The sequence below is a fragment of the Leucopleurus acutus genome, assembly GCF_964270905.1.
Source record: "Leucopleurus acutus genome assembly, chromosome: X".
In the NCBI taxonomy this organism is placed as follows: Eukaryota; Metazoa; Chordata; class Mammalia; order Artiodactyla; family Delphinidae; genus Leucopleurus; species Leucopleurus acutus.
In genome coordinates, this window is record NC_139148.1 from 17,889,304 (window position 1) to 17,905,058 (window position 15,755).

The 15,755-nt window shown below is 43.8% G+C and overlaps 1 protein-coding gene across 1 annotated transcript in view; it reads left to right on the top strand.

The window, feature by feature from the left end:
* The window catches only part of SMS (spermine synthase), a 52,005-nt gene extending 48,248 nt beyond the window's left edge, over positions 1-3,757 (top strand). Inside the window, exons 10-11 of the mRNA XM_082864022.1 lie at positions 1,708-1,823; positions 3,250-3,757. Coding sequence (XP_082720148.1) covers positions 1,708-1,823; positions 3,250-3,289 — 156 coding nt within the window. The 3' untranslated portion in view covers positions 3,290-3,757. The remainder of the gene's footprint in view (positions 1-1,707; positions 1,824-3,249) is intronic.
* The last annotated feature ends 11,998 nt before the right edge of the window (positions 3,758-15,755 follow it).

Sequence of the window (15,755 nt, forward strand, 5' to 3'; positions counted from 1 at the left end):
ACCTGCGCAACCAAATAAAATAAATAAATATATAAGAATTTTAGAGGTTAAGAGGAAATAGTTGGTATTAAATATCCATCTTGTTTTCTAAATCCATTATGAAAAGCCCTTGGGGGAAAATTGTGCTCAAATGATAAACCCTACCCCAGATCTACTGAATGAAAATCTTCATTTTAATAAGGCCCCCTATGATTCATACATACATTAAAGATTGAGAATCACTGCTGTAGAATTATGCAGGTACTGTATGCATTCAGCAGCTCTCCTGTGTCTTGGCCAGCATTTCTGATTCTCTTCACCTTTTTTTTTTTTGATGGTCCTAGAGTGGCTGCTGCAGCTCCACATATCCTACCTAAGTTGGAGGCTGGAAGAAAGTTGAAGGAGCTGGGTCACTGTATTTATCCTTGATTGTCCAGAATCAAATATCAGTTATATGTGGAATCTAAAAATTAATACAGGGCTTCCCTGGTGGCGCAGTGGTTGAGAGTCCGCCTGCCAGTGCAGGGGATGTGGGTTCGTGCCCCCATCTGGGAGGATCCCACATGCCACGGAGCGGCTGGGCCCGTGAGCCAGGGCCCCTGAGCCTGCGCCTCTGGAGCCTGTGCTCCGCAATGGGAGGGGCCGCAACAGTGAGAGGCCTGCGTACCACAAAAAAAGCATACAAATGAATCTATATACAAAACAGAAACAGATTCACAGACATAGAAAACAAACTTTTAGTTACCAAAGGGGAAAAGGGAGGAGGAGGGATAAATTAGGAGTTTGGGATTAATAGATACAAACTACTATATATAAAATAGATAAACAAGGACCTACTGTATAGCAGAGGGAACTATGTGCAATATCTTATAATAACCTATAATGGAAAATAACCTGAAAAGATATATATATATATATAGATCTATCTATCTATATAATATATAATAATATATATATAGTATATATAACTGAATCACTTTGCTGTACAGCTGAAACTAACACAATATTGTAAATCGGCTATACTTCAAGAGTTTAAAAAAAGAACACATTTCAAAAAATAAATCTTTCCCAGCAGACTTCCACTATATTTCATTGAGCACTCCTACCTGCTGGGGAGACAGAAAAGGGGTGGCAAAAAAGGGAGAAAAATTAGAACAATGAAGTCAAGAGAAAATGTTTGATAAAGAGTAGAACTGGGGAATATCCTTAGTGTATACATCCTGAATAGACTTTTGTTCTCTTACTGAAATAAATAAAATAAATCACAGATTTTGGGGGAAAGCACAGAGGTGTGAATATAGTTCTATGTCAGCATCTTAGACTCTTAAGAGGGTTGTAGTTTCTGGAAGCCAAGAACATTATCTTTTTGATACTTCATTCTCAACACAGTGGTGACTATTTTGAATGGGTTATGTGTATGAATCTTTGCTAATTGCATGGTGTTGATACAATGACTGTGTCACTAATGAGAAATTGGTCTCACTGGTTTCTGTTGCTTCATACTCGAATAATTTGAAATGGCTTGGTAAATGAGGTAGAAGGATAATGAGCTAATGGATCTAGAAATAGAACTCAGTGCAATTTGTGAAAGTACAGAAACCTTATCTCATTTTCAGAGCTGAACTTTTATCTAAAGCTAGAATTGCTCATTTATTAGAGACCTTCAAATGAGTGGACGTTCAGTAGGACTTAAGAATCCTATTGTTTGCTTTTCTCTCTTTGATTTAGGGAAACTGTGTCAATTTGACTGAAGCCCTGTCACTCTATGAAGAACAGCTGGGGCACCTGTATTGTCCTGTGGAATTCTCGAAGGAGATCGTCTGTGTCCCTTCATACTTGGAATTGTATCCTTTGACCACATTGTGTTGCCAAATCAGAACCTCCATGTAAATATCATGCCTGTTTAACATTTTAAAGAAACAGAATTAGTTGTATAGTACATGTAAGGCCCTGGTCCCCCCGTCCCCGCCCCTCAAATGCTGGGGTGTGGCCTGACACAGCTTCTCAGGTGGTTTTAATGGTCTGGCACCACTGGTTCTCACAGGCAATCCCCAGACCTGTGGCATCCCCTGGGAACTAGTTTCTCGAGCCCTGCCCCAGCCTGCTGCCCAGTCAGAAACACTGGAGGGTGGGGCCTGGTGACCTGTCTTGACCAGCCTGCCAGGAGATTGATGTGCACTTTAAAGCTTCAGGAGCCCCAAGCTAGACACCGTCCCAGCTGGAGCAGGCTGACTGAAGAAGCTCATTGTCCTTTTATGTTAAAATTACCCTACTTTAATATTAGTTTCTACACTTCACTTGATTCTGATTTGCAGTAGAGATAGAGCTAAAAATAATGGTGGGCATCATAAAGTTAATGTTGATGTTCTCCATTAGTTCCACTTAGTAAAGTTAGTCCAGGGAAATAAGAAAAGAACCCAGAGAAATGCCAAATGAAAGCATTGTCATTGGAAATTTATAGTGCATTTCTTCCTCCTAAAAACCGGACTGTGGTCTGTAGACCAAAGCTACCATACCAGAGGTGGCAGGGTCTAGCTTCCTGCGAGAGCAGGTTTCATGGCTGCCTGCTAGCCTGAGCTCCGTGACCATGACAGTCTCCCAGGGAGGAGGGGCCGCCAGGTTCCTCCTGGCCTGTGGAGAGCTTTGACACCTCTCCCTGGCGAACAGGCGAGCATGTTCATCAGGGTTCCTCTCCAGAGCATTTGTTATAGCCAGCTCTTCTTTTTTTTTTTTTTTTTTTCCCAGCTCTTCTTTATACATTGAAAGACTTTAGAAAGCAGTTGATGACACCGGGAGAAAAGGCTTTCGCCCTCTGGCTCCCCTCTGGTTCCTCTTTCCTCTCCATCCTTCCACCTTTCTCCCCCTTCTCTTCCTAGCTCCCTCTTCTCCCACCTCCCTCCTTTCTCTCTTCCTCCCATCCCCCCCACCCCACTTCTCACCTCCCTCTTGTCTTTGTCTCTCCTCTCTTGTTAATTCCCCAAAACATTTTAGAGTCCTTGGAAGCAGAAGTGTTACCTGAGAGGATATTTGTGTCCCTTTAATCTTTTCTTTGCTCACCTGCTGCCCTCCCTCCCCACCCCGGGACGTCACAGGTGGTGGGCATCCTGGCTGCAAAGTGCCCTTGTTTAAGAGGCCTTCATTCTCATTACCACAGTGCTGTAAGCTCTGAAGCTTTCATCCATCTTCCAGTTTGTAGGCCAGTAAACAAATTTGAAGTGATGCCTGTTTTTCCTTGAATTACCTGTTCTTATTCCTTGACTCCTTGTGCAGGTGGGTATTTTACACTGTTTGGAAGAAAGCTAAACCTTGAAAATCAATTTCCCCTAATCATGTGTGCTGCAAATAGCCTTCCTGACCTTCATATGCTGTACATGACATCGAAAGGAGTCAGGCAATTAGTTGTGAATTCCTTCAAGTTTCCTTTTTTTAATTATTTTTTAATTTAAAAATCAAATGGAAAATGTATATTTTGGTGAACTAGGGTGTTATTTTTTTGAAGGATGATTAGACAGCACAGTGAAGGCTGCTAAATGCACTGAACCTCTAGAATGTGATTTTTGTTTTTGTTTTTCTGTGTGGGCTTCTTTTGTTTCTGTTTTGGTAGACTTCGAATTTGATTGTTTGGAAGAATGAACATCATTGTTTTCTTCTGGAGGGAAGCTCTTGACGGGAGTTTCTTTTCCCCCCAAATTGATATAGGTATTAAAATTTGGTGCTTATAAGGAAAGACTTTAAAAAATGAATAGCAATGCTTTCGATTAAAATTACAAATGAGAAATTTCATGTGTCTGTTGTTTTATTTCAGCCAGGTCTTCTCTTTCTCGCTTCTGATCTCACAGAACAAAGATGTCTCCTTGGTCTTTTTTTAGTTCTGTTATATCACTCGGTGCCATTTATCTCTTTCTAATAGGATGGCCTTAGGGCCTTTTTTGAACAGCAGTAATGACTTCATTTACCACCGTGGTAAATGACACACAACCTATTACATTCACCAGTTATTCATTATAAAATTGACCTAAGGATAGGAAAAGATTTGGCCTTACTGTAAAGTTGAAAGTCAGAAGCTTCTTTCTATTCCAACTCTTATTGGTGTATTAGATGTGAAAATAAAGACCATTTTGGAATGCTGCTGTGAAGTTTTCTGAGTTTTTTGATGAATAGATAGATGACAGTTGTGGAGAGGCCCACAGCCGCAAGAGCAGCTTAAACTCACCTAAGGAAGTACGTGTAACAGCTTGGTAGTGTACTTGTGGGTCACAATCCACATCAAAGGTGAGGTTATATTGACGTGGACTGTTGGACATCACTGGGTTATCCTGTTTTGCTTTTTTTTTTCAAACTTTTATTTTTTAATTTTTAAAATTTATTTTTGGCTGTGTTGGCTCTCTGTTGCTGCCTGCGGGCTTTCTCTAGTTGCGGCAAGCGGGGGTACTCTTCGTTGCGGCACACGGGCTTCTCATTGCAGTGGCTTCTGTTGTTGCAGAGCACGGCCTCTAGGCGTGCGGGTTCAGTAGTTGTGGCACACGGGCTCGGTAGTTGTGGCACGCGGGCCCTAGAGCACGTGGGCTTCAGTAGTGTGGTGTGTGGGCTCAGTAGTTGCGGTGCATGGGCTCTAGGGCACATGGGCTTCAGTAGTTGTGGCTCGCGGGCTCTAGAGCACAGGCTCAGAAGTTGTGCACGGCCTTAGTTACTCCGTGGCATGTGGGATCTTCCTGGACCAGGGATCGAACCCGTGTCCCATGCATTGGCAGGCGGATTCTTAACCACTGCACCACCGGGGAAGTCTCCCTGTTGTTTTTTTTTTTTTTTTTTTTTTTTTTTTTTGCGGTACGCGAGCCTCTCACTGTTGTGGCCTCTCCCATTGCGGAGCACAGGCTCCAGACGCGCAGGCCCAGTGGCCATGGTTCGCGGGCCCAGCCGCTCCGTGGCATGTGGGATCTTCCCGGACCGGGGCATGAACCCATGTCCCCTGCATCGGCAGGTGGAATCTCAACCACTGTGCCACCAGGGAAGCCCCCCCCTGTTGTTTTTTTAAAAGGTTTTATGCTTTATCAGTGGAGTGAGTTCATTTACAATGAATTTGCAGTAGGCAAAGCATTAAAAATGAAATATCCAGTGTGTGTTTTGAGACAGAATAAGTGTCAACCGAGAACATTTTTCCTCCTGAGATAGGTTCATGGTATGAAACAGATATTCTTTAAAAATGAATATATGTCCACTTTTTCTTTTTTGTTCGATTGGCATGGGGGAAAAATAATAAAGGAGTTAGACTCACGTGGGAACTAGATTGGCTTTCAGCAAATATTTTTCTTGTGATAGAGGTTAAAAACAGCATTGGTAGATAGACACTAAGAATCCTACTCAAGCCCCGCCCTCCGGCTCTATGCTTTCAAAGTCTCTGTGTACTGTGTAAGATTAAAAATGATGATACTACTACTGTTAGAACACAGTTTGGGGTAAATAGAATTAGAGGGTTTTCTTTTTTAAATTAATTTTTATTTATGGCTACGTTGGGTCTTTGTTGCTGCGCATGGGCTTTCTCGAGTTGCGGCGAGCAGGGGCTACTCTTCGTTGCGGTGCACGGGCTTCTCATTGCGGTGGCTTCTGTTGTAGAGCACAGGCTCTAGGCGCACAGGCTTCAGTAGTTGTGGCTCGCGGTCTCTAGAGGACAGGCTTAGTAGTTGTAGCACACAGGCTTTGTTGCTCCGAGGCATGTGGGATCTTCCCGGACCAGGGATCGAACATGTGTTGCCTGCATTGGAAGGCGGATTCTTTACCACTGCACCACGAGGAAAGTCCCAGTGTTTTCTTTTTTTTTCCATTTTAGAAAAGAAAGCAAGTGTATCTGCTGTCTAGCTATGGTGTTGTTAATATGTGGCATCACTTTGTACTTGAAGACTAGCTTGAGGCTGAGGCTAAATCTGCTGATGAATTTCATGACATACAGGTAGGTCCGGCCAAGAGCTGAGAGTTAGGAATGAGATGGATCAGGTTGGGCCAGGCCACAGAAGACACATTCAGGAGAGACTAAGGGAATGTGGTATGGGAGGAAGAAGGAAATGGAAAGAAATTTTTTATTCTGGGTGATAATGGTGAACTCTGAGCACAATCATTCCTTTCTAGTAGAGAAAGGATGCCTGGTGTTTTTGAACATCTTTGTAACTGTTAAAAGAAAAGCGTGCAAACTGAACTCGATAGCTAAAAACAACTTCTACTTTTGCTGCATTTTAAGGAAATGTTATAAGATCCAAGCACTGTTACATTACTTTAATGGGTGTAGTGTTATTTACTGTTGTAGTCTTCTTTATATTCTAAAGTAGAATATACTGTAATATATAGTTGCTTTTGAATTAAAGGCAAGACAAATGTGGCTGTAGTTTAAATTCTAGTCAACACATCAACAGATGTCAAGAACTTGTTTATTAAAAAAGTAATGCTGCCCTCTCCTGAAAATGTGATTGGATATTTTCAAAATTTGATTAATGGTGATCCACCTGGGCTGGAGGAAGGCTGGGTTGACAGTATTGCTACTAAGCAAAGGGAAAATGTGCTGCTCCTTCCTGTGCAATTGACTAGACACCTTCTTGCTTAACTACTGCTGACATAAGAGTTTACATTTGTCTCAGTAGATTGATCAGTTTTATTCTGTTCCCATGACTTCTGGGATAGGGTGGAGGGTGAAGGGTGTCTGTGGGGGTGGGTGTGTGTGTGGGTGTGGGTGTGTGTGGGTGTGGGTGAGGGTGAGAGTGAAGGTTGTGTGTGTGTGGTGTATCGTTGGCCTGTACCCAAGACTCTAGAGCAGTATTATCCAGTGTGGTGCTTCAACCAGCTCTTTGTGTTCTAAGCACATTGTTTTGTTTGCTTCAGCTGAAGTTTTTTGTTCCCAGCAAGACTTCGTCAGTGAACGAAGCATTATGTTGGTCTCCATCGCAGGGCACGCTCCTTACCCAGTCTTGGAACAGCACTGTGAGTAGCACTGTTCTCGAGGCCAGCTTGGCAGCATTATTTGATTTGAGCTGTACGTGGCCTTGAAATAACACTTAACAACCTTCTGTATCACCCTGTTGCTGAGTGTCTTTGTACCACATAAGCTTTTACGGTGCTGTGCTTTGGGTTAATACACAACTTTCCTTTACATTCTCTTGCTTTATTTATTTATTTATTTATTTGGCTGCGTTGGGTCTTCGTTTCTGTGCGAGGGCTTTCTCTGGTTGCGGCAAGCCGGGGCCACTCTTCATTGCGGTGCGCGGGCCTCTCACTGTCGCGGCCTCTCCTGTTGCGGAGCACAGGCTCCAGATGCGCAGGCTCAGTAGTTGTGGCGCACGGGCTTAGTTGCTCCGCGGCATGTGGGATCTTTCCGGACCAGGGCTCGAACCCGTGTCCCCTGCATCGGCAGGCAGACTCTCAACCACTGAGCCACCAGGCAAGCCCTCTCTTGCTTTTAAAATACCTTTGTGGGGGCTTCCCTGGTGGCGCAGTGGTTGAGAGTCCGCCTGCCGATGCAGGGGACACGGGTCCGTGCCCGGTCCAGGAAGATCCCACATGCCGCGGAGCAGCTGGGCCCGTGAGCCGTGGCCGCTGAGCCTGCGCGTCCAGAGCCTGTGCTCTGCAGCGGGAGAGGCCACAGCAGTGAGAGGCCCGCGTACGGCAAAAACGACAAAATAAAATAGCTTTGTGAATGATGATTATCACTGAGTAAGCCCAAGGGTCCTGTGGCTAGTAGCAGTCTGAATTTAGGTTCCAGCCTTCTGAATTTGCTGTCGGAAAGCTCACATCAGGGGTTATTTCTCAACCTTTTTGGTACTGTGAACTCTGGGCACCTGGTGAAACCTGTGAGCCCCTCCTCAGAAGCATGTTTTCTAATACATAAAGTAGATATGATTACAAGGAGACAGGTTACAATGTTTTTCAAAGACGTCTGATTTAATATTTGTGCTTTAATAACTTGTTACGTAGCTGGATCTAGTTGTGGGTCAAATATTGTAATTTTGAAGCATACTGAGCATAAGTAGAAAATCTGCAGCAACTGAAAGGTGCTAAGAACGCATGTGACTTCTGTTGTTGACAAAGTCGTAGGTACTGTCCATGCTAACATGGATTGTGACCTATGCTCATGCTTAAAGGACATGCTAGATTTCAATTAGACGTTAGTGAAAATAAAGATAGAAAGGTTTTCCCATCCAAGTTCAGAGCCACAAAGAATTCCGTCCATAGATGCCAGGTTAAGAACCCCTGACCCACAGTTTTTGCTTCCACTGTTTCATTGTATTTAGGTGGTGGGGAAGGGTAGCTGGGTCCCTTCACCCTGCTATCACAACGTCAAATCAATACTGGCAGATCAGTTCTCCTCGGCTAGAACCATTTAAAATCTCAATTACCTAGTGCAGTCATTCCACTGATTTCTGCTTTACTCATTATTTCAAAAATGAGAAGTAGAACATGGGAAGAAACAGCCCAGTGCTTTTGGAAGGCTATTGGAATACTCTTGGATGTGATTTCCCTGGGAAATCAGGTGATAAATGTGACTGGGCAGGTATGCTTATCTCCTGTATCTAAGGGTCCCAGTGACGGTTCATTAACTCAGACCACATCTCGGGGCAATGACCAGTCAAATGGTGGTCATTTCAATGAGTGATTCCTTTCAGATGAATGGGTCCCTCTTTGGGCAACTTTGCAGGGAACGTAACAGAATAAATGAGTCAGGGGTTCTCCCGGGTAAAGTAAGCTTAACAAGCCAGATCTGTTTTGATAGCCCTCCAATATCCAGAGAGAGGGCTGGGGGGGGTTTCCCCACCCCATGGGGCCTAGAATGGAAGCCCAAGATTGTAAAGATGGGCAAGGGGCAGTTCTCTGTAAATACGGGCTTTGACACTGGAGTTGACTTGTTAGAGATCATTCCTGGTTCTGCCTATTAGGTAATCCTTTTTTCTTGTTTCAGGGCTAAAATAGTCTTACGTATCGGTTGATGATTATGTTGGTGACTTAGGTTCTCAGTAAGTGATTCTGACAGATCTAAGTTCGTTTCAGAGAGATGGAAATTCTCCTTGGACGACATTCCGTGTCCTCTACTTTCTAGACAACTCTGCCTTTGCCTGCTTTCAGTTGTCTGAGTTAAATTTGATGCATGAAATTACCCCTCTGTCCTTCCTCCCAGGGCTAAGGGAGAGCTTCTGTCAACATATCCTTTGCGTTCATTGTGTGGTCCCTTCACGCTCAGTGATTCCGTTTTTTCTCCTCAGTCTTATTCAACAGTCTTCATCCCTTATCTATTGTCCACATACATTTAAATGTTTAATGTCTGAACAGGAGGTGAGTCCTGGTGGGAAAGAACACAGCTGAGTGTGGTTTCTGACTCTGCCAGGTAAGGGCTGGAGGCATTTAACTGAAGCATGGTGGGGGCAGTTGACAGACGGCTAGAATATAAACTCCAATGCCATCACCGGCTACCTCTTGCTCAGCTTGTCTAATGTTTTGTGCATGAAGTTAAGGTGCAGAGTAAAAGGGAACTCTTAGAATTGCATTTTCCAAGTGGAATGTACAAGAAAAGGCTGGTGTGAAGAAGTTGACACAGGGTTGGGCATGTTCAAGAAGAAAAGCAGCCCGTGATGATAAAGGTGCAGTCTCAGTGCGGGTGAAAGCGCTGTGTTGGTGAAGGGTCCTTTCACCAGGGCTTGTGTCTTTCGGGTTCCTTCTTGGTGCCCCCAAAGACTGAAGAGGAGTAGAAACTCAGAAAGGTGTAGAGCAAGCACTCAGACTAGAAAACCAGAACGGCGTGTAGGATCTGTGGCCGTTTGGGTGTCAGCCATTGCTGTGAGTCTTCCTTTCCTGTTTGTTTGAGCTCCACCGTTTATCACCCTTGAATGTCTCTGCCCTTGGTGGCTCCCTACCCATTGGATGAAATTCTTACTCCAGGCCTCCACTTTGGTCTGGGTCAGCCTACAGTGGACTGTTGCTCGGGTTTCGGTGGAAACCAGGCAGCAAGGCCACGAGACCCTGATCCTGGCCACTTGCGCTTAGTTTGAGCCTGACCCTTGGCTCCCACTGCATAAATCCAGAAGTGTTTGTGCCTTAAAATAATTAAGCAGAATGATAAATTATAAACCATCAGAAAAAAACTGGAAGTCATTAGGGTATATGGAAAATATACAAGTAAGTGGAGGACACAAATATAGATGAGACACTATAGAAAGCTGGGTGTCAGCTAGTTAAGGGGGAGGGAGTGCTGGAGTTGAAACAGCATTGTGTAATCATCATAATGAAGACTGAATTAGGCAAGAATCATCCCCTGATGTCAAATCTGCGGGAAAATTTTGACAAGGAGCATATTTATGTGGCTTTAAGGTGTCTCCCACAGATGGCTTATGCGTTGTGTATCAGTTTCCTATTACCACTTGAACAAACTACTGAGAACTTAGTTCCTTGAAATAACACAAATGTTTCAGGTCAGAAGTCTGAAATGAGTCTTACAGGGCTCAGATCTGGGCACTGGCAGGGCTGGTTCCCTCTGGAGGCTCTAGGGGAGAATCCGTTTCCTGCCTTTTCTAGTTTCTAGAGGCCACCTGCGTTCTCTGGCTTCTGGGTCCTTCAGTCTCAAAGTCAGCAGCACAGCACCTTCAAGTCTCTGCTTCCGTTGTCACATTACCTCCTCTTTCCGACTCCTGCTTCATCCCTGTCGTAAGGCCCTACTGGGATTACATTGGGCCCATCTGCATAATCCACGATACTCTTCCCCAGTTGAAGCTCAACTACAGCTGCAAAGTCCCTTTTGCGATATAAGGTAACATATAAGTTTCTTGGTTTAGGATGTTGACATCCACAGGGGGTGATTATTCAGCTTACCACGCATTGCTAGAGAAAATAACTTCCTCGTGGAGAAACTGAACAACACCTTGGCTGGGTGATCAAAATCAACAAGGGGCAGGTGGACATCCTATGCTTCCAGTGTTGTGAGAAGGGTCTGTCATCACCTGTGCAGCATTAGGCTAAGAATGCATGACCTGAAGCTGATCTTTTTTTTTCAATTCACGAATCACTTGGTTTATTGTACACAATTAGCACACAACACAGGTTAGTCAAATTAGGGAAAAGAGGGTAACGAACCAACCCAAGGAGAGTCCACAAGGAGGCTTCTCAGCACAAGCATCGGTCTCTGGTCTGGCAACAGGTACCTGAGTCTAACCTCTAGGAAACATTAGATCCCAAATGAGAAATGTTCTATTTTCAAAAGGCCTGTATTGTTTAAAAGTATCAATGTCAAAAGAGAGAAAAGGGGGCTTCCCTGGTGGCACAGTGGTTGAGAGTCCGCCTGCCGATGCAGGGGACGCGGGTTCGTGCCCCGGTCCGGGAAGATCCCACATGCCGCGGAGCGGCTGGGCCCGTGAGCCATGGCCGCTGAGCCTGCGCGTCCGGAGCCTGTGCTGCGCAACGGGAGAGGCCACAACAGTGAGAGGCCCGCGTACCGCAAAAAAAAAAAAAAAAAAAAAAAGAGAGAGAAAAGGTTTCCAGATTAAAGGAGGCTAAAGAGACAAGGCAAATAAATGCATTATTTGACCCGACACTGGATCCCGTATTGGAGGAAAAATCCTGTAAAATTGCATCAATTGACAAATTGGTATACGAATGGTAGTTTTGATAAAGTATTGTATCTGTATTAACTCGATGAGTTCTAATTGTAACTTTCCTCGAAGTTTGAAATTATTTCCAAGTAAAAACGTTAAACATTAAGAAAAAAAAAAGGAATTCTGTTGACACAGTTGGTCTCCTGTCTGCCTGAGGGATGTGACGGCAAAATTTTTGGACGCAGAATCAGAAACCTAAGAGGAACCAGGCTTAAGGGGCCTGTCTAGCACCCAAATAAGCATGTGCTGCTTTTAAGATCTAGCACAGGAGACGGTAAAACGTGATGTTCGTGAGGCAGCAGAAGTTCTAGTGGCTAAATTATGTCTTTCAGGCTTTCTGACTGCTACACAAAAAAGAAAATGTACCTGTGAGGGCTCCCGCAGGAGATCACGAAGACCGAGGGGAGCGGTTCTCTGCCCGGGATGTCTGCTGCGGTGGAGCTAAATGCAGATACCAGCAAGACTCAGAGGAGGGCGCACCACTGGGCTCTGGGTCCGCACTCGGGTTCTTGGGGCTCCCACTTGGCTTAGGGACAGAAGGCCCCCGGCAAAGATCTTGCTTCAAATACCCCACTGTTTCTTTGCCGTTAGATGTTTCTTCCTGAGCTTCTGCTAATACACTGCAGGGCGTGAGGGCTTTGATTTTTTTTTTTCTTTCCCTACGTATGTGGCAGAAGAGAAGAATGGAGAGCGAGAGTAGGACTGAACTCTTCTTTTTACTTTGAAAATAGGGTCACATTAAAAAGCTATTCAGAGACTTCCCAGGTGGCCCAGTGGTTAAGAATCCGCCTGCCAATGCAGGAGACACGGGTTTGAGCCCTGGTCCGGGAAGATCCCACGTGCTGTGGAGCAGCTAAACCCGTGCATCACAACTACAAAGCCTGCGCTCTAGAGCCCGTGAGCCACAACTACTGTGGCCTGAGTGCCACAACTACTGAAGCCCACGTGCCTAGAGCCCATGCTCCACAACAAGAGAAGCCACCGTGTTGAGAAGCCCGCGCACCGCAGCGAAGAGTGGCCCCCCTCTCAACGCAACTAGAGAAAGCCCGTGCGCAGCAACAAAGACCCAACGCAGCCAAAAATAAATAAATAAATTTATTTTTTTTAAAAAAAGCTATTCAGGGAAATCCCTGGAGGTCCTGTGGTTAGGACTCCGTGCTTCCATTTCAGGGGGTACGGGTTTGATCCCTGGTCAAGGAACTAAGATCCCGCAAGCTGCACGGCCAAAAAAAAAAAAAAAAACTATTCAATTAGTTTTACAAGAAAACTGATTGAGGACTTAAAAAGTTTCAGCTGGAACTGTAGTTGCCCTGCTATTTAGAAACAGGAATAGAAAAATGAGGGCAGTACTTCACAAACTTGACTGCAAATGAATGCCCGAGGATCTCCTTAATACACAGTCTGGTTCTGGAGGTCTGGGGCAGGGCCTGGGAGCCTGCATTTCTCACAGTCATCAGCTGATGCTGCTGGTCTGTGGACCACACTCGAAGTGGTACTGACCTGGTGCACCGGTAAGTGGAAAATCAGGTGGGTGGCCTTGCAGAAAAACTCACAGAAAGCTGTTGCATGAATCACTGCTGAATCAAAATATTTTAAATACCAGCATTGTTACAGGTGGCCTCCAAAGCAATAGATGTTGCCACGGTAATTGCTAAAATGAGTTCCTGTTTGACTTCCAAGGGTTAGGAATGTTCTCATGGACAGTGTTAAAAAGGCAATTGGATAAACCATTAATCTGGGGCTCAAGTTTAACCTCCCAGTACTCACCAAAGGGCATCTACACCCTCAGCATTTGAAAAATTACAAAACTGGTGGTGGATGGAGGCCAATTAGTGGAGACTTTGAAGCAATGATCAGTGCAGATATTTTCAAGTTCTCCCTGCAGTTTGAAAGGATGTGGAGACCCTGTTCAGTGTGCAGACATTGCCCTGACAGCTAGAAGTTTCTAAACACAAGGATGAGGGATTATACTTTTTATTCAGCTAAACATACAAGTTACTGAAGCCTGGATTATGCTTTGATTTCATGGGTTTAGGTAAATTTGTTTATTTCTGTGGAGGGTAAAACCAGAACAAATTTTAATTCGTTCTTGGGTCTTTTCCAAGTTTATTCAAAATACAACGAAGAATAAGGGGAAGGATTAGAGGTTACACGATTCAGTCGTGATGTTGTACTAGAACAGCTTTCAGGAGCACTTATTGGCCACTTTTGCCGCAGCCTCCGTGGAGGGAGTCCTAGAACACAATGTTTGGGATATATTCAGGGCAATGTGTAGAGGAAAGAACATGTGGGCACCCTCTTAAGCAGCAAAGAAAAATGAACAGAAAACACCAGCTCAAAAGCAACAGGGCGCTGTGAGGGCTGCTGGAAATAGAAGCATGAAGGAGTAAGTGTAGACTAACTAAGGTGAAGGCTATAAGGAAAGCACACGTGTTTCAGGTAAAGGATGAGTACGGATGGAGGTGATTTACTGCAAGTGCTTTATAAAGCACCAAACGTTCACAAGAAGACAGCAAAACCTAATACAGTTGACCCTTGATAAAGCGGGGGCTAGGGGCGCTGACCCCGCACACAGTTGAAAATCCAAGTATGACTTACAGTCAGCCCTCGGTATCTGCAGTTCTGCATCCTCAGATACAACCAACTCCGGTGTAGTATTGTAGTATTTACCACTGAAAAACTCTACATACAAGTGGGCCCGTGCAGTTGAAAGGTATTGTTCAAGGGTCAGCTGTACTCTTTTTCTCTTCTACAGCTCTATAAAAAGATAAACTCTTAGATTTTCCATTAACCAAAAGGCCATCAGGCCCTTCCAGTCTTATTTCTCCCCCACCAGAAAGTTATCTGGGATGGTGTTATGGGCAGAGTTGTGTCCCCCCAAAAGATGTTGAAGTCCTAACCTCCAGTACCTGTGAATGTGACCTTATTTGGAAATAAATAGGGTCTTTGAAGATGATCGAGTTAAGATGAGGTCATTAGGGTGGCCCCTTATCCAATGACTGGTATCCTTATAAAAAGGGGAAATTTGGACCAAGAAACACGTATAATGTGAAAACACAGGCAGAATACCATTCTACAAGCCAAGGAATGCCTAAGGAGAAAAGCATGCAACCGATTCCTTCTGAGAGCTGCCAACACCTTGATTTCTTTTCTTTCTTCTTTTTTTATTGAAGTATGGTTGCTGTACAATCTTATATGTTACAGGTGTACAATATAGTGATTCACAATTTTTAAAGGTTGTACTCCATTTATAGTTATTATAATATATTGGCTATATTCACCATGTTGTACAATATATCCTTATATCTTATTTTATACCTAACAGTTTGTACCTCTTACTCCCCTCCCCCTATCTTGCCCCTCCCTCTTCCCTCTCCCCACTGGTAACCACTAGTTTGTTCTCCATATCTATGACTCAGTTTCTGTCTTGTTATATACATTCATTTGTTGTTTGTTTCTTTTTTATTATATCCACTAGTTTGTTTTATTTTTTAGATTCCAGATATAAGTGATATCATACAGTATTTGTCTCTCTGACTTATTTCACTTAGCATAAAGCCCTCCCAAGTCCATCCATGTTGCTGCAAATGGCAAAATTTCCTTCTTATGGCTCAGTAATATTCCATTGTGTACATATATACACCACATCTTCTTTTTGATTTATCTGTTTATGGACACAGGTTGCTTCCATATCTTGGCAATTGTAAATAATGCTGCTATGAATATTGGGGTACATGTATCTTTTTGAATTAGTGTTTTTATTTTTTTCGGATATATACCCAGGAGTGGAATTGCTGGGTCATATGGTAATTCTATTTTCAGTTTTTTGAGGAACCTGTATACTGTTTTCCACAGTGGCTGCACAAATTTACATTCCCACCAACACTGTACAAGGGTTCCCTTTTCTCCGCATCCTCACCAACATTTGTTATTTCCGACACCTTGATTTCTATTTTTGTAAATTTCATTGAAGTATAGTTGATTTACAATGTTGTGCTAATTTCTGCTGTACAGCAGTGACTCAGTTATACATAAATATATTCTTTTTTTTTAATATTCTTTCCATTATGGTTTACCATAGGGTACTAAAGATCGTCTTTGCTATATAGTAGGACCTTGTTGTTTATCCATCCTATATATAACAGTTTGCATTTGCTA